The 22,345-nt window shown below is 43.4% G+C and overlaps 1 protein-coding gene across 1 annotated transcript in view; it reads right to left on the bottom strand.

Moving 5' to 3' along the window:
* Positions 1-1,548: 1,548 nt before the first annotated feature.
* LOC120066284 (FERM domain-containing protein 5) overlaps positions 1,549-22,345 on the bottom strand; it is a 125,293-nt gene continuing 104,496 nt past the window's right edge. Inside the window, exons 5-14 of the mRNA XM_039017561.1 lie at positions 21,794-21,891; positions 20,721-20,844; positions 13,288-13,375; positions 12,961-13,049; positions 12,013-12,076; positions 11,690-11,772; positions 10,080-10,154; positions 9,424-9,492; positions 9,100-9,206; positions 1,549-3,695 (exon numbers count right to left, since the gene is read on the bottom strand). Coding sequence (XP_038873489.1) covers positions 3,112-3,695; positions 9,100-9,206; positions 9,424-9,492; positions 10,080-10,154; positions 11,690-11,772; positions 12,013-12,076; positions 12,961-13,049; positions 13,288-13,375; positions 20,721-20,844; positions 21,794-21,891 — 1,381 coding nt within the window. The 3' untranslated portion in view covers positions 1,549-3,111. The remainder of the gene's footprint in view (positions 3,696-9,099; positions 9,207-9,423; positions 9,493-10,079; positions 10,155-11,689; positions 11,773-12,012; positions 12,077-12,960; positions 13,050-13,287; positions 13,376-20,720; positions 20,845-21,793; positions 21,892-22,345) is intronic.

The raw sequence follows: 22,345 nt of genomic DNA, 5'->3' as shown, positions 1-22,345 counted from the left end.
CTTCGCGGCTGAGCCGTTGTTGCTCCTAAACGTTTCCACTTCCCAATAAATTGCAAGGCTGTGTGCTCAATGTTACACACCTGTCAGCAACGGGTGTGGCTGAAATAGCCATATCCACTAATTTGAAGGGATGTCCACATACTTTTGACCATGTAGTATACAATGACAGTCAACTGATTTTTGACACTGCAAAAAACAGCACAATGTGCAGTGTAAGACTTCTGTTTACATTTCTATGTCTATTTGCTCTTACAATTTGACTGATTATTGCTTATTGAATGATGCTGCCTTAATTGTTGCATGCTTGGAAAGAACATTGAAGCTGCATAATGCTGATAATGTGTACGAACATAGACCATCAATTGACCTTTTTGCTCTTCCAGTTCCCTGACCTTTAAGAAGTAACACTAACAGACTATCTGGAACTGTCTTGTTGACCTTTACAGTATTTAGCATTAGGCAAGTTATAAATAGGAAATATGAATGTATAAAATAACAAATAAGTACCGTTATCTTGCATACTGGATCAACACTCCCCATCCAGGTACAGACAAATTCAACCTTTCAAGTCATCCTCTATCTTTGTGTGCTGTTCATTGGAAGTGCATGCATAATACACTAGCATAAGGAGCATGCATATTTGACTCAGGAATTTCTGCCTTTCTATGGTACGTAACTGTTACTGCACCAGATTTTCTACTAAGGGCTGCTTTTAGCACACCTCTGCCATAAACATGGGTATTTCACACCGCAGATGTCTGGGCTCCACACTGTTGATGGAGGGTTAAGAACTGAAATGTCTAGGACCACAGTAGACACCCAGCTGTAGCACTGACTGGTATATGCTGCAGTGTCTTCCTTGCTGGGTCTACATCAACTAGCAGGGTGCTGTTGGGGGACAGACTACACTCAGGGCCAGGGGATGCAGTGCTCTGGTTACATGGGAACAGGCTGGGCTCCCCAGGGCAGAGCAGGCAACAGCACCGCTGGGGGATCAGAGCATGGAGCATGGAGCAGCTGTGTGGGGGTCATGGTGTTAAATAACAGGCCATAACAAGAATGGCTGCAGCCAATAGTCACGAGCACCAAATGGTCAATATGCATTCCCCTTTGATTATACTCGTACCGGCCTCTTGCATGTGAGGCTGGTCGACTCATCAGTGCTCATTTATTTTGACGTCCCTTGAACCTCTACCTCATTCAATCTCTTTCTTTCAATCTCTCTTTCTTTATCGTTATCTCTCTCTTTTTCTCTCACTTTTAAAAAATAAGACCATATTTTTATCTGTCAACACTTCACATTATCAGCTTGAAGTGTGTTACATTCCTACATACAAACACACAACACACACTCACACCTGGACCAGGTACAGTAGAGGAGGTAGAGACGAAACCCCACGAAAACAGATTTGACCCAATATCAGCCATGACAGCAGAATTACTGCTCCCTTGAGCTATGAGACAGAATAGTCTGCACAGTCACTCAAACTGGAAAACGACTGACCAATCTGCATTTATTGTGATGTTTACAGGCATGAAAACATGTCTTTGGAGTACTATGTTTTCTGTTGGTATTGTAGTCCAGTCTACTTTTGACAATATGTATTGTTCCTCCACCATCTGTTGTGCCTTCCTGGCCTACAGTGGGCATTTGAAATAGTTGTCTTGACAACTAAAAAGTGTGCATGCTGGTGGAGTGAGAGAGGTGTGATCTATACGGAGTGGATCTGGATAAAAGCCCAGTTTTTGAGTCAACCCCCTCTCATATATGTCCATAAATGCCAGACCTCACTTGAAACAGAGCTAAAAAAAAGTATAATTTCATCTTCAATAACAAAATATCATTTCAGTTCTGTTAAAAATATACATGGAAAAACTGTCAATATAATAGGAAACAAACTACTTTGTACAAAAAGTACATCATTGTTATTCTTATACTAACAATTAATTATAGTATAATATACGCAAACTTAAGAGCTAGGTTGATAAGGAACTGAAAGAAATCATACATTTCAACAGATCTTCAATTTCATCAGATCTTAACATAATCAAGAAATGTACATAAAACAAAATTAAGAAATATGACAAAACAAATGCACACATTCAAAAGTACTGAAGTATTTAACCTAAAGAGTATTGCATATCTACCTAGACTGGTCCTATTGGTGCTAGTGAGTGTTTCCAAGAAGTTGATCATCAACCCTTCTAACAGATACTGACAATATGGGGTCACAAAACACCATGGTCACTGGTTTATTTAACTGTATCCTTTATAAAAACTTTAAACAGATTTCAACTTCACAGCTTCTACTTTATACACCTATTGTATTTCCACTAAAGTATAACTTTAAAACAATCCGACAAATTCAAAACCTTCTTCATATCATCTACTTTTTTCTTCATAAAAGGCATTTGGTAATCATCCCGACTTACTCAATTTCAATCACTTGCACTTTGACAGACTCAATGCACATCGCTCTAGCTTCCCTCATTTAAGGTGTTCTGATCAATGAAAACCATTATAGATGTATGGCTTGGGATGGATGTTACTTCATCTTAAAAGGCATGACTGTCTACTTCACTGAACACTTTTCAAAGCTGTATTTATCTCACTTCATTCTGAACCATTTCGATGACTTGGTGGCTTCCCTGATATCCTTGCATCACATTCTTCCCCTATGCAAATGCAATTTATTTTCCAAACAATACATAGTAAATGTAGGCAACTTTCATTCGTTGCAACAAAATGTCTCGCTCCTGTTAAAAAATACTTCAGTTCTTTAATTTCAGTTTCTTATTTTTTCGTTTATATTTTTTGAAAAAATAAAATACCTGAAATGACCTGAAATTCAACAAAAAAATGTCTTCAGGGTTTGTAAAAAACAAACGAACGGTAAAGTGGAAAAAAGGGGGAGTAACTCAAAATGGAGGGAGAGAGAGAAACTCCTGGCACAGTGATTCCAGGAGTGGTCCGACATGTATGTCAGCGGGAGTATCATGAGAGAAGCTGGGTTCATGGTTGGGACGGGGCTGCCCTCCATCTCTCCGGAGCTTTAATCGTCTTCTCTAACCCCGAACGGGCTTACGCACTCTACGGCCTCATGCTCTCTCTCATTTGTTAATGAGCAAACTGCCCGCCCAGCGGAGCTTGCAGGCAAACCACCGCCTGAGGGGACAAAAGTATTCGTAATGGAACTGCTCAAATTCGGGGGTCTGGCGGATATCACGTAAAAATGCAACGTCAAGGTCGGATTCAGTGAGGACGATGAGGAGGAAGAGCAAGACAAAGAGGAGTCCAATGGTCACAAGAAGCAAACGGAGGACACTTAAAACAAACGTATTCACCTGTTCCACTTCGCTGAGCGGTGAGGCTCCCTCTGCACCTTCAACCGTCGCTCTACTGTCTGACAAGTCGCCTGCATCCCCCACCGAGGGGGTGCCTGCCTCCGACTCCTTCTCCTCCTTGATGCTGCAGGGGGCTCCGTTGACCTGGCGTGCCACGGCCAACTCCAGGCTGTGCTCTGCCACAGGGGTGGGCAGCACGCTGTCAGAGGGGCTGTAGGCCTCGTCAGAGATCACCGCCGAGCCCTCGCTGGCGTCCGTGGCCAGGCTGCGGGAGCGCGGCATGAAAGAGTCCCCATGGGACACAGAGCGCACAGGTGTAGAGTGGGCACTGTCACGCAACGACTCCAGACCTGTCCAGGGCAGGGAGTGGAGAGAGAGGGAAACAGACTCAGAGAGGTTTCCAGTACACAACACTACAGTGCTAACACCTAATAAGAGATTGAGTTTCAACCATGTGAGTGAATATCAATGTGTTTATACAGTAACATAATGCAATCCATTTGCTTAATGATGGATCATATGAACATCACTCTGGACTGGACCATTGATCTATTATAGATGAAGGTCTGATGAGTGGGGAATGTCCAGTGACAGAGAGCTCAAGAAACACATGCTCCATACTGATTAGCAGCTTGTTCATTAGTCCCACAGCACGCTGAGCCCTCCCAGGTATAAACCTTGAAGATCACAGTGGGTAGGTTTATCTTTCAGACAATAATAACACTCACTAAGTATTGCTAATTTCAACCTATATGCAGGGAGTTATAATTCCCACAAAATGTGAGGTTCATACAATAGCAGGGGGAGAATATCATAATCCACAACATATAAATTAATATAAATAAGATACGTGCAATTATAAATAAACACCCCACATAAAGCATTTGGTCATTCTCAAATAAGAGATTTTTAATGTTTTCCTAATAATTATTGACACAGTATTGGTCTCTGGGGTAGCCTACAGTTAGCTTTAGGATGCATTAAAGGTTGCTAGCTGTCACATATGCTCCCTCTCCGGCCTCTAGGTCACCAGGCTGCTCGTTATGGCGCACACCTGTCATCATCGTTACGCGCACCTGCACGTCATCAGACTCACCTGGACTCCATCACCTCCCTGATTACCTTCCCTATATACACTGCTCAAAAAAATAAAGGGAACACTAAAATAACACATCCTAGATCTGAATGAATGAAATATTCTTATTAAATACTTTTTTCTTTACATAGTTGAATGTGCTGACAACAAAATCACACAAAAATGATCAATGGAAATGAAATGTATCAACCCATGGAGGTCTGGATTTGGAGTCACACTCAAAATTAAAGTGGAAAACCACACTACAGGCTGATCCAACTTTGATGTAATGTCCTTAAAACAAGTCAAAATGAGGCTCAGTAGTGTGTGTGGCCTCCACGTGCCTGTATGACCTCCCTACAACGCCTGGGCATGCTCCTGATGAGGTGGCGGATTGTCTCCTGAGGGATCTCCTCCCAGACCTGGACTAAAGCATCCGCCAACTCCTGGACAGTCTGTGGTGCAACGTGGCGTTGGTGGATGGAGCGAGACATGATGTCCCAGATGTGCTCAATTGGATTCAGGTCTGGGGAACGGGCGGGCCAGTCCATAGCATCAATGCCTTCCTCTTGCAGGAACTGCTGACACACTCCAGCCACATGAGGTCTAGCATTGTCTTGCATTAGGAGGAACCCAGGGCCAACCGCACCAGCATATGGTCTCACAAGGGGTCTGAGGATCTCATCTCGGTACCTAATGGCAGTCAGGCTACCTCTGGCGGCCCCCCAAAGAAATGCCACCCCACACCATGACTGACCCACCGCCAAACCGGTCATGCTGGAGGATGTTGCAGGCAGCAGAACGTTCTCCACGGCGTCTCCAGACTCTGTCACGTCTGTCACATGTGCTCAGTGTGAACCTGCTTTCATCTGTGAAGAGCACAGGGCGCCAGTGGCGAATTTGCCAATCTTGGTGTTCTCTGGCAAATGCCAAACGTCCTGCATGGTGTTGGGCTGTAAGCACAACCCCCACCTGTGGACGTCGGGCCCTCATACCTCCCTCATGGAGTCTGTTTCTGACCGTTTGAGCAGACACATGCACATTTGTGGCCTGCTGGAGGTCATTTTGCAGGGCTCTGGCATTGCTACTCCTGCTCCTCCTTGCACAAAGGCGGAGGTAGCGGTCCTGCTGCTGGGTTGTTGCCCTCCTACGGCCTCCTCCACGTCACCTGATGTACTGGCCTGTCTCCTGGTAGCGCCTCCATGCTCTGGACACTACGCTGACAGACACAGCAAACCTTCTTGCCACAGCTCGCATTGATGTGCCATCCTGGATGAGCTGCACTACCTGAGCCACTTGTGTGGGTTGTAGACTCCGTCTCATGCTACCACTAGAGTGAAAGCACCGCCAGCATTCAAAAGTGACCAAAACATCAGCCAGGAAGCATAGGAACTGAGAAGTGGTCTGTGGTCACCACCTGCAGAACCACTCCTTTATTGGGGGTGTCTTGCTAATTGCCTATAATTTCCAGCTGTTGTCTATTCCATTTGCACAACAGCATGTGAAATTTATTGTCAATCAGTGTTGCTTCCTAAGTGGACAGTTTGATTTCACAGAAGTGTGATTGACTTGGAGTTACATTGTGTTGTTTAAGTATTCCCTTTATTTTTTTGAGCAATGTATGTCACTCCTTTTGGGTCCTTCCCCAGGTGTTATTATTATTGTTTCTGTTTCATGTCTGTGTGCTGTTAGTGTTTCTTGTTTTGTATTATGTTCTGTTTATTTATTAAAACACTCCCTGAACTTGCTTCCCGACTCTCAGCGCACATCGTTACACTAGCTCATCAGTGATTGCATGCTTACTCTACAAAAAGCAAATGCAGCATTTTTCATTATACCAAAAGGATATGCAAATGTATCTATATTGAACAAATAATATAAGCGCAACATGCAATCATTTGAAAGATTCTACTGAGTTACAGTTCATATAAGGAAATCAGTCAATTGAAATAAATTCATTAGGCCCTAATCTATGGATTTCACATGAATGGGCATGGGCGCTGCAATGGATTGGTCTTGGATGGCATAGGCCCATCCACTTGGCAGCCAGACCCACCCACTGGGAATGCAGGCCTAGCCAATCAGAATGACTTTTCCCCCACAAACTGGCTTTATTACAGACAAAAATACTCCTCATTTGAGAGAAATAAGGTTTTTGTGCATATGGAACATTTCTGGGATTTTTTGTTTCAGCTCATGAAACATGGGACCAACACTTCACATGTTGAGTTTATATTTTTGTTCAGTGTATATATTCTCTTTTTACGAGCTACAGGACAGACGTCACTGCGGATGAGAAAGAGTTGTGCTTGCGCTGACTCTTCCATTCCTCAGACAGCCACCGCAGAAATATTACACCTTCATAGAGGCAGAGGGGTATCATCTCCTGATGATGAGGCATATTTTAAATGAAAGAATCTCCCATTCTGCGTGATGTTCAATCGATTCCCGGGGTCATTTCATGTTTTCATGTATCTGAGCTATTGCTGTTAAGCAGGCATATGAGTTTTAAACATTCCAGGTGTATTTCTGCCTTCTTGAATGGCAAATAGCTCAGATAGACATGAAAACATGAAATGACCACGGGAATCGATAGAACATCACTCAGAAATGCTCAAAAACCATATAACATTCAAAATGGGTGAATCTTTCCTTTAATGCTCATATGTGTTCTTTTCATCCATAGGCGGAAAAATCCTCCTCAAGGAATTACAAAATAGAGATTAGGCCAGCTCTGTTAAGCCATGCTGACTGCTGAGATCCTGTCAAAAGCAAAAGCAGGATGCCTCTTTAATGGGTGGCAGTGAGAGTCCATCTTCACTCATTGGTAATCTCCTTCAGTACATCCTAGGATATGCTTGGTTGCAGGGCAGATTACAAAATGCAACCTATAGACATTTCATTACACAATATATCTTCCAGAGGACATTGCGTAAAGCTCGTCAAAATCCTCCAAAGGCCAAAATATCGTAAAAAATATAAAACTGAATATTTACCTGAATTCAAAATCAAATCATAACTTCACAAATCAACAACAAAGCAGTATCACCTCACTAGTCTGTACCTCAACCATTACAACCAGAATAAGAAGACCCATAAACTCAGACTTCCTCTAAACCAGCAGATGGATAAAGGAACCGATGAAACTCAAAGAGGTCAAGAAATAGATCCAAAGACTCTGTTCACAAAGGGCCTCCAAGGACCATATGATTTAGAGGATCAGACATCAACGCATCAAAGGCATGGTATCATTTCCATTCTGTTAACATTGATGAGGTGGGAGTGAATTAACACACATGGATGCTGGTCACTGTGTAACACACTCCAGGAGGGCGATGATGATGAGGTTACCTGTCGGGGTGCTGGACTGGGGCCAGCCGTCGGGCAGAGGGGTGCCAGGCAAGATGGGGGGAGGCAGGGGGGAGAGGCTGCCAGGCTCCTGCCCAGTCAGGGCAGGGTAGAGGGGCAGGACGCCCATGGCCTTGCCAAGCATCCGGGGTCCCAGGCTCAGTACGCGTACCTTCACATCCCGGTAGCAGTGGTTGATCATCCGCAGGTGGACGTTCACCCGTGTGGTGATGCGGATCAGACACTTCACCATGGTGGTGTCTTCAAAAGCTCAAAGCATGCACGTCTGTGTACTATCCTGGTGGGCCCTGTCCCAGAGCCCCAGCGGTGCGCTGGTCTCGCTTTATGTGTTAGGCCAATGGCTGCAGTCTTGGCTGGCAGTATGAGGGCTAGCGAGAGCGACTGTCCTGCTGTAGCAGTATTCAGACGACCAGCACTGGCCATGTCCAGGCCCCACCCAGGGCAGTGACATACATGGAGAGGAAGGCCTTGGCTATTTTCAGCAGGGGTATTAATACTACTGTAAGACATCCAGTCAGCACAGGCAGGGGGTAACGGTTGACAGGTGAGAGCTTGTCATAACTCTCTGATACATACAGCACCAGACCCTTTCACTCACACTCTCCACTCTACTGCAGCAGCATAGAGTGTATAGCCAGGTGTACATACTGTACTGTGTATTTGGGAGACAGGCAGGGACTGAGCTGTGACAAGGACAGGTCTTCAGTCCTGCTGCTCCTGTTCACCTGAGCCCATGCTGCAGTGTCAGCCCCTGGGTTCAGGGCAGGTGGACTGACTGACGGCTGCACCAGCTGCCCTTGTACTGGCACTGTACCCCTCGCTCACACACACCCCTAGTGCTGATAGCTCGCACTGAAATAGACCAGCCTGAGTGACACACACACCTGTGACTTAGCCCTCCACTCCCACAAGCAGGGGCATGGCTAAGCTCAGGTTACAGTGTGTGTATATGTGTGTGTGTTCTGGGGGGAGGGGGGGGGCATAAAATACTTCCAAATAGAAGCAAGGACCTGATCCGTTTAAAAACGTTTGGATTTAACACCCTCCATTGAAATATCCACAGATTACCTTTAAAACCTCAGACCCAAACTAAAGCATGGCGACCCATTTCCACAACTATCCAGATTACCGTACATGTGTTCATTTGGATACAGACAACAATATAGAGCTGTGTCACTTCTGGCCACATTCCTGAAGGCTCTTATGGGACAATGATTCACCTTTGCCCATAACATGACCGTGGGGATTGTTATGGAGTGCCAGTGTTGACTGAGGGGAGTAGTGGGTCAGGGGTTAGGTCAAACACTTACCCTCCATGATGGAAATGTGGACGGCTCTCCGGCGGGTGCGTGGAACACTGGTGAGGCGCGGCCCGTGAGTGATGGACGGACAGCTTCTACTGGGAACCAGGCCAGCCCTTTGGAGACACACACATGAAAAACACACACACACACACACACACACACACACACACACACACACACACACACACACACACACACACACACACACACACACACACACACACACACACACACACACACACACACACACACACACACATCCCGTATTTGTCATCTGAGATGGATGATATAGCGCCCACATTGACATCTAGTGAATAGCATTGATCTTACCTGTGTATTTCTGGAGGCTCTCGTTTGATTTTGGCACTCTGCTCCATCACTTCTTTCGCCACTCGTCCACTACAATAAAGCACAATAATAGAGCTCAGGCTCACACCAGACCCCAGACTCCCTGGTGCCACACACTACACAGAGCAGTTCAGTGAGAAGCATCAGTACAGTACACAAGAACTGAGATTAGATTAACCTGGTGAACCCAACTCTCTCTAACCCAATCACCGTCTCCAGACTACACTGCAATATTATTTATGTTACAAAAGATTGAAACACAAACTCAACCTTTCATCATAACATACTGACTCAACTGTAGCTATTTTAAACCATTAGAAAGTTCAGATTTCCAGTAACTAGAACCAGTAATTTGAAAGGTTTCACAGACCAAGTTATTTCCCTGCTCCTAGCACTTCAGCATTCACAGATGTGAAAGGAATGAAATTAAATGAATGCTGGAACATTGCTCTGAATGCAACACTGTCCCCCTCCCTGTCCCCTCTGTGTCCCCTAGTCTAGTGTGTGAGGTGTATGGCTCAGGTAAAGTAGACTGACGTTACAACAGGGCCCCGAGGTCCCCTACTTAGGGAGAAGCTCTCCAGCATAGCTGTGGGCTATCTGCAATGCCCTCTACTTACTGTCATAATTTACTGTACCTGTAGCGGAAACGACTCCCCTTGAAGAACAGGTTGCTGCTGGACACTGTCCGCACCTGACTCGACTTCTCCAGCCTGATGGAGGGAAGAGAGGTGGAGAAGAAGAAAGGAAGAGAAGAGGGGTGAACTCTGGGAGCTGTTTTGGGTGACATCATACTTTTTACGTTATAGCCTGTTGCTGCAGTCAAATGACTAGTGGCCTCACGGGTGGAATGGTATTAACATTTTTCATAATTTCGTAATTAATCATCTTTGGTGTTTCTATGTCAAACGGTTTTGTTATATTTCAGTCTTCTGTGATGTATATAAAGTGTAATATTGGGATGCAAATGCAAAATTGAATACATTTAAACTCTCTATATTTGTTGAAGCCCATAACAATGTGTGTGAGCTGTATAGTTTGGTTTCAAAGTAGATTTGTTTAAGACTACAAAGAAAGACTCTGTGTGACCCTGATTTAGCCCACTGTAGTAAAATATTAAGGGAGTCTGTTGACTGGACATCTTCTCCCTCCTACAGCATCACAACCAGTTCTCACTTTGCTGTTCTCACTTTCAGTACATACAATAGGCTACTTTATTCAAGCCTCTTATATGGTATCCACAGTGTGTGGTTCTCTAAGCCCAACTCGGACTGAAAACCAACCACTTACCTCTCAATTATGTATTACTTAGTGCCTAGATCCTTGGAGAGGTGTGCATGCATTATGTAAGTAAGTAGCCTTGCACGAGCAGTAGCCTATCTCCTGGAGCAGTAGCCTATCTCCTGGAGCAGTAGCCTATCTCCTGGAGCAGTAGCCTATCTCCTGGAGCAGTAGCCTATCTCCTGTTTCTGTAGTGCGAGGCAGCTTGATGTACAAGTTCACCACATGCAGTATGTACTGTCTGTAAAGACATAATAGCTTACTTATTATTATGGGATAATGCAAAAGATGGTGCTAAATTATATATTATATAACATTAAAATCAAATGTGTGTGGTGCTTGCTTGATGTTTATTTATCCATCAGTCTGTTTCTGTGGGATTTAGCACACACAGACAGATGTCTTTCATTAAAGCAGTATGAAGCTCTGTGCCAATCAGCCAGGCCTCCCTGAAGATCCACCAGTCCCCACTAAGATCTACAGCTCTATAGCCGGATATCTCATCATACTAATTCCATCTCTGTGTGTGCTGTGCGCTGCCCTATGTTTGCCCCCCCCCCCCCCCCCCCCCCCCTTTCTCTATCTCCTTCTATCACCTGAGCACTCGCTCAACCCACATGCTCCTCAGCAACCTTCCCTGTCACCCTCATCCATTACTAGACTCTCTCTGGTCATTGTGTTGATGTGTTGCAGGGGGAGGGGACACACAATCAGTCATGGCTGAGACGGAAGGAGCACTCATTTCTCTGGAGGAGCCGTGGAGGGTTCACTGGCATGTCCCAGTGCACACTAACTCACAAAAACTCACCGTTGCCTCACGTCTCGTTCCCTATCTCATAAACAGCCTGACAACGCTGCTCTCAGGACACTTCAAGGTCAGAGGAGAGGAGAGCCCTCTTTAGATAGCTCTCACAGATGCCCTGGAGTAAAGTGTATAGCTATGACTTAGAGGAAGAACAACACTTACTTGTAGAAGGCTTGGTTCTCCACTCCACATTTCCACAGGTGCTTGCAGGCCTCAGGTGTTGGTGCAAAGTACGTCAAGATGATCTTTTTGTCCTGCACATTAGAAATAAATGTGCAGGAAAATAAAACAACCTGACAGTTTCTCAGTTTCAAGAGTCATTACTATTACTACTGCTGTTTATTGAACACACCAGGCTGTGGTATGACTAGAACATGCTATCTCCAGGACCTGTTTTCAGAGAGTATTGGCCATAGAACAGTCACAGTCGCTGCCCTGCTCTCTATACTTGACTCCCCCAACACATCAATAATTCATGCTCTCACCTCCTTCTGATTTGCATATATATGGAATATCTTTCCCTCGAACTTCAGTTTGGTCACCTCGTTCCTGCCCACAAGGAAGGGGATAGTTAATCACAGAACCAACTGCACTGTGAGCCACAAGCTCTTAAAAAATTAATCACAACCACTAGCAGACCACACAAACAGCAATGGAGCTCCATGTTTGGCTAACAGAACACATGTCTGATAATACCCCAGGTAAACTGGAGACATGGGATGGGAGAATGTGCAGAAGGTTAAAAAATCTAACAAAGCAGCTGTAAATGCTGTAACATATTGTAACATTCACATTGTCTACTTGGCCAGATTTTGTAAGTATTACAGACATACTGTACTGAATTAGGTGGTGGCATTTCTATATCAGGAGTGAATATCTAACTCATATTTAACTATTACAGACCCAATATAGTGGGCTACTGGCTTAATGAGAGGGGCTGTATGGAATAGTATGTTACAGCAGCACTGATCCATGTATGTCTTTAAGGATTCTTACAGTCCCTGCTGCATGCAAGATCAATTATTTGTTGTGGTTGAGAACATGTATTTTTCTTGTGCATTTAAAAACAAGTTGATTTCTAACAGACAGGCCTGTGAAATCATATGCCCAGAATAGTAGCGACTAACTAAGACAATGGGACACCTGTATGCATGCTGGCCCTCTGGTCAGGAGGAGAGAATCAGCAGTGGTATGTGGTTTAGGATTATTTATTTTATTTAACTAGGCAAGTCAGTTAAGAACAAATTCTTATTTACAATGACGGCCTAGGAACAGTGGATTAACTGCCTTGTTCAGGGGCAGAACGACAGATTTGTACCTTGTCAGCTCGGGGATTCGATCTAGCAACCTTCCAGTTACTGGCCCAACGCTCGAACCACTAAGCTACCTGCCACCCCAGAAATCAGCATCAGAGCAGAAATCATTCTACTCACCACTTGAGAAAATGAACCCTCTTGTTTCCCTGAAGCACGACAAATCCAAATGGGGTGAAGGCAAGAAAGGCTGGATTTCCAGACACATCCTGTCATACACAAAAAACATTGTTATGGCACAACACAATAGACCTACAATAGATACCTGTATGAAATACACACATACATACTGTATGACTGTGTAGATGCATGTGTGCTGCCATTTGCTTTAGCAATGCATTATCCATTCTACCAAGAGAGAACTCAAAGCTCAAGTAGAGGAAACAGGGTGTTTTAATGCAAATGTCTTAAAATGAAGCAGCAGTGTGTGAGAATTGGCCACCCAACCTTGCATGGATGAGGATCCACACCATATGTCTCCAGCATCTGGGCTTTCTGGAGAAAATTCAGCTCTGATGTTTCAGGTGTCTGGCCACTGAGAGAGAGCATCAATGTCTGATTAAGAAACTTAACATCAATACAGGTCTATGAAACGAAAGAAGAAAAGGTCAAATGCATAAATAATATTAACTATGACAGAACTACAGTGCCTTGCAAAAGTATTCATCCCCCTTGGCGTTTTTTCCTATTTTGTTACATTACAACCTGCAATTTAAATTTATTTTTAATGGACATACACAAAATAGTCCAAATTGGTGAAGTGAAATGAAAAAACGTAAAAGTGGTTTGTGCATATGTATTCACCCCCTTTGCTATGAAGCCCCTAAATAAGATCTGGTGCAACCAATTACCTTCAGAAGTCACATAATTAGTTAAATAAAGTCCACCTGTGTGCAGTCTAAGTGTCACATGATCTCAGTATATATACACCTGTTCTGAAAGGCCCCAGAGTCTGCAACACCACTAAGCAAGGGGCACCACCAAGCAAGCGGCACCATGAAGACCAAGGAGCTCTCCAAACAGGTCAGAGACAAAGTTGTGGAGAAGTACAGATCAGGGTTGAGTTATAAAAAAATATCCGAAACTTTGAACATCCTACGGAGCACCATTAAATCCATTATTAAAAAATGGAAAGAATATGGCACCACAACAAACCTGCCAAGAGAGGGCCGCCCACCAAAACTCACAGACCAGGCAAGGAGGGAATTAATCAGAGAGGCAACAAAGAGACCAAAGATAACCCTGAAGGAGCTGCAAAGCTCCACAGCGGAGATTGGAGCTTAGGACCACTTTAAGCTGTACACTCCACAGAGCTGGGCTTTACGGAAGAGTGGCCAAAAAAAATAAGCAAACATGTTTGGTGTTTGCCAAAAGGCATGTGGGAGACTCCCCATGTGGGAGACTTCCTCTCTGGTCAGATGAGACTAAAATGTAGCTTTTTGGCCATCAAGGAAAATGCTATGTCTGGCGCAAACCCAACACTTCTCATCACCCCAAGAACACCATCCCCACAGTGAAGCATGGTGGTGGCAGCATCATGCTGTGGGGATGTTTTTCCATTGGCAGGGACTGGGAAACTGGTCAGAAATTAAGGAATGATGGATGGCGCTAAATACAGGGAAATTCTTGAGGGAAATCTGACTCAGTCTTCCAGAGATTTGAGACTGGGACGGAGGTTCACCTTCCAGCAGGACAATGACCCAAAGCATACTGCTAAAGCAACACTCGAGTGGTTTAAGGGGAAACATTTAAATATTTTGGAATGGCCTAGTCAAAGCCCAGACCTCAATCCAATTGAGAATATGTGGTATGACTTAAAGATTGCTGTACACCAGCGGAATCCATCCAACTTGAAGGAGCTGGAGAAGTTTTGCCTTGAAGAATGGGAAAAAATCCCAGTGGCTAGATGTGCCAAGCTTATAGAGACATACCCCAAGAGACTTGCAGCTGTAATTGCTGCAAAAGGTGGCTCCACAAAGTATTGACTTTGGGGGGGGTGAATAGTTATGCACGCTCAAGTTCTGTTTTTTTGTCTTATTTCTTGTTTGTTAAACAAAATAATATATTTTGCATCTTCAAAGTGGTAGGCATGTTGTGTAAATCAAATGATACAACAACCCCCCCCCCCAAAAAAAATCTATTTTAATTCCAGGTTGTAAGGCAACAAAATAGGAAAAATGCCAAGGAGGGTGAATACTTTCGCAAGCCACTGTATTTCCCTTACACAGAGGAGTGATCAACAGAGTGAGCTGGCAGGATGCTGAATAGACCAGAGAGCTCTGAATAGATGGCCAGACAGACAGTGTATCAACCATCCTAGATACAGTACCTCTACCAATTAACATTTAATCAAGCACCAACCATTCAACAGCAATGGAGTAACGTGAGCATCAGCCTGACCTCTATCACAATCAATGGAAAAAACATGGAGATGCCAGTGGCTTGAATTACTGGTGCATTCAAAAGATCCAAATAGGCACCTGTCCCAGCATTCCAAGGATATTTTCTATGATCACAGAGTCAGGCATGTTAACAGGTGTTTTGTTGGTGATGAGACATGAACAACCCACTAGAGAGCAGCAGAGGATCTTATCTATAATTATAATTTTAAAGAACCTTTATCTATGAACCTCTGACTACACTCCTTTGGTCAGTCACATCCTCCATGCTGTCCACAGTATACAGTATGTCCCATGGCCATGACAAGTTCACTGAGCTGGGTCACTAGACAAAGCACTCAGTAATGGGAACCAACATTAAAAAACCTTCAAATCGACTCTGAGCTAGTGTGAAAATGGCTGATCCATGTTCCAATGTCTTTAATTTCTGTAGAGCACATTATCTCACACTAATTATGATTTAAACAAAGGAGAAGTGCCTTGTGGGAGGATAAATAGCTCAGACATTATGGCTAAACCATTATCCATGTGGCTCGAACCACATTAACTTTAGAGGCCTGAGGGTGAGTGTAAAGGATCAATGTTGGGAAGTGTCTGTCACAGCCTGTCCCACTGGGAACACCATGTCATTACAATGTGGAGAATTGGGTAATATTTGGTAGATACATTGATCAATGAGATTCCAACCTATTTGTACCCACAAAAAAATTGCCAAAAGTCTGTTGAATTCTGTTATCACTGCACTTTCAACCATTTAAAAGCACACTAATGTTCAAATGGGAATACAATGTCAGATATTTTATTTATACAACAACTTAATGTGCTATCACTGTGCTTGATCTAATAGCACAACCAAATAACCTGAATTGCAGTTAGTTGAGATTACATTAAAGTACATGGTGCAAGTGATCAATGCCATTTGAGATTCTGTGCAGATTTCTATGATTACATAAGAAGACATTTATTGTTATAGTAACCTCAAAATGTGGCCATGGATTTTAATGTTGAATAATGTTACATTTGTTTGCAAGATAACATTAGGCTATTTACTGTATTACAAAAGTAATATTGAATTGTGTTTGGTTGACAACACAACCAAATACCAACATTTAAAGGAGATGTATCTACTGCTTGGATAGTTTAATCTGAGCCACTGACTTAATCCTATTCTTTAACTTTTATTTTTGGTTGAGATGGAGATGTGAATCCAACAGATAATTTGATAACTTGTCGACAAGTTAATATGCTATTTACCATATTGCAAAAGTGATATTGATTGTCTTTGGTAGTCAACCCAACCTAATATCAACATTTGAAGGAGATAGAGCTATCTAAGCAGAAGATACATCTGTACCACTGAGTCTGGCTTTTAATTGCAATTTGTCATCAAATTAATAATTGATATGATGGATTCACATCTCTATTTCAACCAAAAATCTAAAGTTAAAGGATAGGACTAAATCAAATCAAACTTTAAATGCACTTCAAATACAGTTTTATTTGATCCTATTCTTTAACTTTTATTTTTGGTTGAGATGGAGTCATGAATCCAACATATTTATTATTGACTTGAAGATTCCATTTGAAATAAATCTTAAAACCCTAGGCCTATACAGTGTTTTCGGAAAGTACTCAGACCTCTTCCCTTTTTCCACATTTTGTTACGTTACAGCCTTATTCTAAAATGGATTAAATAAAAACATTTCATCAGCAATCTACACACAATACCCCATAATGACAAAGCGAAAAACAGGTTATTTGACATTTTTACAAATGTATTAAATATAAAAACAGAAATACCTTACTTACATAATTATTCAGACCCTTTGCTATGAGACTCGAAATTGAGCTTAGATGCATCCTGTTTCCATTGATCATCCTTGAGATGTTTCTAAAACTTGGAGTCCACCTATGGTAAATTCAATTGACTGGACATAATTTGGAAAGGCACACACCTGTCTATGTAAGGTCCCTCAGTTGACAGTGCATGTCAGAGCAAAAATCAAGCCATGAGGTCGAAGGAATTATCCGTAAATCTCCGAGATAGGATTGTGGGGAAGGGTATCAAAAACTTTCTGCAGCATTGAAGGTCCCCAAGAACACAGTGGTCTCCATCATTCTTAAATTTAAGAAGTTTCGTACCACCATGACTCTTCCTAGAGCTGGCTGCCTGGCCAAACTGAGCAAACGGGGGAAAAGGGCCTTGGTCAGGGAGGTGACCAAGAACCAGATGGTCACTCTGTCAGAGCTCTAGAGTTCCTTTGTGGAGATGGGAGAACCTTCCAGAAGGACAACCATCTCTGCAGCACTCCACCAATCAGGACATTATGGTAGAGTGGCCAGACGGAAGCCACTCCTCAGTAAAAGGCACATGACAGCCCGCTTGGAGTTTGCCAAAAGGCCCCTAAAAACCCTCAGACCATGAGAAACAAGATTCTCTGGTCTGATGAAACCAAGATTGAACTCTTTGGCCTGAATGCCAAGCGTCACGTCTGGCGGAAACCTGGCACCATCCCTACGGTGAAGCATGGTTGTGACAGCATCACGCTGTGGGGATGTTTTTCAGCGGCAGGGACTGGGAGACTAGTCAGGATCAAGGCAAAGGTGAACGGAGCAAAGTACAGAGAGATCCTTGGTGAAAACCTGCTCCAGAGCGCTCAGGACCTCAGACTGGGACGAAGGTTCACCTCAACGAACCTAAGCACACAGCCAAGACAATGCAGGACTGGCTTCAGGACAAGTCTCTGAATGTCTTTGAGTGGCCCAGCCAGAGACCGGACTTGAACCCGATCGAACATCTCTGGAGAGACCTGAAAATAGCTGTGCAGCAACGCTCCCCATCCAACCTGACAGAGCTTGAGAGGATCTGCAGAGAAGAATGGGAGAAACTCCCCAAATACAGGTGTGCCAAGCTTGTAGCGTCATAACCAAGAAGACTCAAGTCTATAATCGCCGCCAAAGGTGCTTCAACAAAGTACTGAGTAAAGGGTCTGAATACTTATGTAAAATGTGATATTTCAGTTGACTAAATTATCAGAAATGTCTAAAAACCTGTTTTTGCTTTGTTGTGTAGATTGATCAAGAAACATTTGTTTAATCAATTTTAGAATAAGGCTGTAACCTAACAAAATGTGGGAAAAGTCAAGGGGTCTGAATACATTCCGAAGGCACTCTTTGTATTATCTATTTTTAGTTGAATCCTGGGCTGAACTTAAACAATAGCTGTTGATGACTTCCCAAATGCTATACACTGTAGGCTTAAATAGCATCATTGATGATATACTGTATGATTGATAAAGTATGGTTTCATTTCATTTGCTCTATTGAACATACATTGTCCGGTCCTCTGGCAGTCTCTATGGGGGTACCACAGGTTTCAATTCTCGGGCCGACTCTTTTCTCTGTATATATCAATGATGTTGCTCTTGCTGCGGGCGATTCCCTGATCCACCTCTACGCAGACGACACCATTCTGTATACTTCTGGCCCTTCCTTGGACACTGTTCTATCTAACCTGCAAACGAGCTTCAATGCCATACAACAGTCCTTCCGTGGCCTCCAACTGCTCTTAAACACTAGTAAAACCAAATGCATGCTTTTCAACCGTTCGCTGCCTGCACCCGTCCGCCCGACTAGCATCACCACCCTGGACGGTTCCGACCTAGAATATGTGGACATCTATAAATACCTAGGTGTCTGGCTAGACTGTAAACTCTCCTTCCAGACTCATATTAAACATCTCCAATCCAAAATCAAATCAAGAATCGGCTTTCTATTTCGCAACAAAGCCTCCTTCACTCACGCCGCCAAACTTACCCTAGTAAAACTGACTATCCTAACGATACTCGACTTCGGCGATGTCATCTACAAAATAGCTTCCAATACTCTACTCAGAAAACTAGATGCAGTTTATCATAGTGCCATCCGTTTTGTTACTAAAACACCTTATACCACCCACCACTGCGACCTGTATGCTCTAGTCGGCTGGCCCTCGCTACATATTCGTCGCCAGACCCACTGGCTCCAGGTCATCTATAAGTCCATGCTAGGTAAAGCTCCGCCTGATCTCAGTTCACTGGTCACGATAACAACACCCACCCGTAGCACGCGCTCCAGCAGGTATATCTCACTGATCATCCCAAAAGCCAACACCTCATTTGGCCGCTTTTCCTTCCAGTTCTCTGCTGCCTGTGACTGGAACGAATTGCAAAAATCGCTGAAGTTGGAGACTTTTATTTCCCTCACCAACTTTAAACATCTGCTATCTGAGCAGCTAACCGATCGCTGCAGCTGTACATAGTCCATCTGTAAACAGCCCAACCAATTTACCTACCTCATCCCCTTACTGTTTTTATTTATTTACTTTTCTGCTCTTTTGCACACCAGTATCTCTACTTGCACATGATCATCTGATGATTTATCACTCCAGTGTTAATCTGCTAAATTGTAATTATTCGCTCCTATGGCCTATTTATTGCCTACCTCCTCATGCCTTTTGCACACAATGTATATAGACACATTTTTTCCCCTACTGTGTTATTGACTTGTTTATTGTTTACTCCATGTGTAACTCTGTATTGTTGTCTGTTCACACTGCTATGCTTTATCTTGGCCAGGTCGCAGTTGTAAATGAGAACTTGTTCTCAACTAGCCTACCTGGTTAAATAAAGGTGAAATAAAAAAAATAAAAAATACCCTTTGGAATGACTTTGATAGCAATATTTCAACTATTAAGTCGAGATTTCTCAACAATCATTCTCATGATAACACATTGGCAATAGTCAATGAGAAATATCAAAGCTAAGCAAGGGCTGGGCTAAAACCCTGGATGAGCCCAAAGGGATAGCTGTAGATAGATCAACTCTCCAATAGGAGGTGCAATAGGAGCCTTTTATTTTTTTCTGTTAATGGATCTTATATTGATCTGACATTTCAAAGGTACAAATTCAATATATTTTCCACATAGATTCCATGTTACAATATGTTGACAAATTATGTTGAAACTACATTGATTTAACCAGTTTGTGCCCAGTGGAGTGTATCATCATTAAGAAACGCTCAGTGATGCTTCATCAGCTAACCTGCTGGCAGAGAAAGTAGTGTGTGTGTGCATGTATGCCTTTGTGTGTTTGTATGTGCACACACTACAGTATCTTACTGCATTAGGTGTATTGCACTGCACTCCCTGACAGGTCTTGGGCCACGACCCTCATAATAATGACTGTATTAATGAAAGGTAGTTTTTGTGCTCAAGAAAATCCCACCATCTTGTCTCTGCAACATCCTGGAATGACAGTGGGCCATTAGATTAAACACATGTTTGAGAAGAGTGTGAAGGAACTAGTTTCCAAGACAATAAGCATTCGCACAATGGTAGTTAGTGCTTTCTCAGTCAAATTGATTCATCTTATAGGTGCAGTGTGTGTTTGAACGTGCATGCACGTGTGAGAGGTTAAAGAGAAACAGTAGATTGGTCCTTACATCAGTTCTGTCTTGTGTATGTCTGAGATTCGTTGCTCCAGCTTCTCTGAATGTTTTGGGAAGAACTGGAATTTAGAACTGTATCCTTCAGGATGCTTCCCAGGGTCATAGTCCCCAATCTCAGCTGGAACACAGTTAATAAAAATGATCCACCATTTCACATCACCACAGTCTAACCATACATGGTTACATACAGTACATACAGTAATATATCTAACATCCTTCCATTCAATAAATTATAAAAGTGGATACAGAATATGTTTGCAGTAATAACTTCAGATGAAGTGTGAACTCTTAAACAAGAATTATTAGGGCTAAGGTGAGTATTTACACAGTTCTACACACACATTACTGGCACCCTTGCCGAGGTGTTGTTAGATCACAGGCAGCCTGTGCTGTATGTCAGCAGAGCTCTTAATGACGACAAGTTAAACTGGCCCAGGGTTGCTGTTGTTTATTTGTGACTTCATACCACACTGAGCTCCCTCAGGCGGCTCTGACAATTCTTTCCCCCAGCGAGCGAGGACAAGGAGGTGATCAGGCAGCACCTCCTCATGAACAGAGCCAGTGCGCCTCCCAAAGGACCTGCCTTCTCTTTCTCCTAACACTGCACTTTCTGCGGCCTTCGGCTCGCTCGCCGTACCCCTCAAACATACAGCCTGCCTGCCTCTCGAGGGTCTACTGCGTGTGATCTCCATGCTTTGACAGCTAACGATACTGCTGAGAGCAAGATGCCTGATGATCATGCAGAGGGCTTACAATCTAGCATGAAATTCACATGTTTAGCATTCAAAGCATTGATCTTACTTATCAGCTGTCCCATCTTTCTTTATCAGCTATGGTTTTACAGTGTAAATTAGTATGGAGGTGCACGTGTTGTCTGCATTAACATTTTAATTTGATGCTTTGTAGTATACAGTAGAGATCAGTCAATACGGAAGTAAGAATCCCTCAGGGCATATAATTTACAAAGTGATAACTTCTCTGGATTTCTCATAAGGATGTAGTTATGTGAAAGTGCAGTGCAGAGAGTGGAGCAAGCAAATCCAGCCTGTCAGGTCCTGTCACTGTACCTTGCAGGATGAAGGCAGCCATCATGGCAGCATCTGTCGTCTTACACAGGAGGCGTCCGTGATACAGATCTCTCTTGATCTGCAGGAAGACTAAATATCTGGGACCAGAACAGAGTGGGCGAAGAAGGTCAGAGGTCATGGATCTCAGTCACCCATCTACTTTAATGAGATTCATCAACATTACAGACCACACTTATTTTTAGATCTATTGCAACAACAAGACATCGCCACAGATAAATCTCAAAAGGATGTAAAAAAAAATTGTGTGTTGGGGACAGGGTTTGGTAGGGGATGCCCTGAGGCAAACTGCTGCTATTGTCGACTGACTGTGTTTCTGTTCAAGCCTCCAGATTAGAATCCAGACAAGACCAGAGCATCCCAGAACACAGCAGCACTGTCCTGACAGATACAGCAGCTACACTGGCTGCAGACTGAGACTAACACCTGGAACAATGCAGGTGTTACCAATGATTACAGTACAGGATTGCCCATTTATTGATTCTAGCGTGAATGTAACACGTGATAGAAACAGTGGGAGAAACGACCCAACGG

This window comes from Salvelinus namaycush, chromosome 21, assembly GCF_016432855.1.
Source record: "Salvelinus namaycush isolate Seneca chromosome 21, SaNama_1.0, whole genome shotgun sequence".
Lineage (NCBI taxonomy): Eukaryota > Metazoa > Chordata > Actinopteri > Salmoniformes > Salmonidae > Salvelinus > Salvelinus namaycush.
Note: the sequence above shows the minus strand (reverse complement) of the source record. Positions and strands in the feature narration are given on the sequence as shown.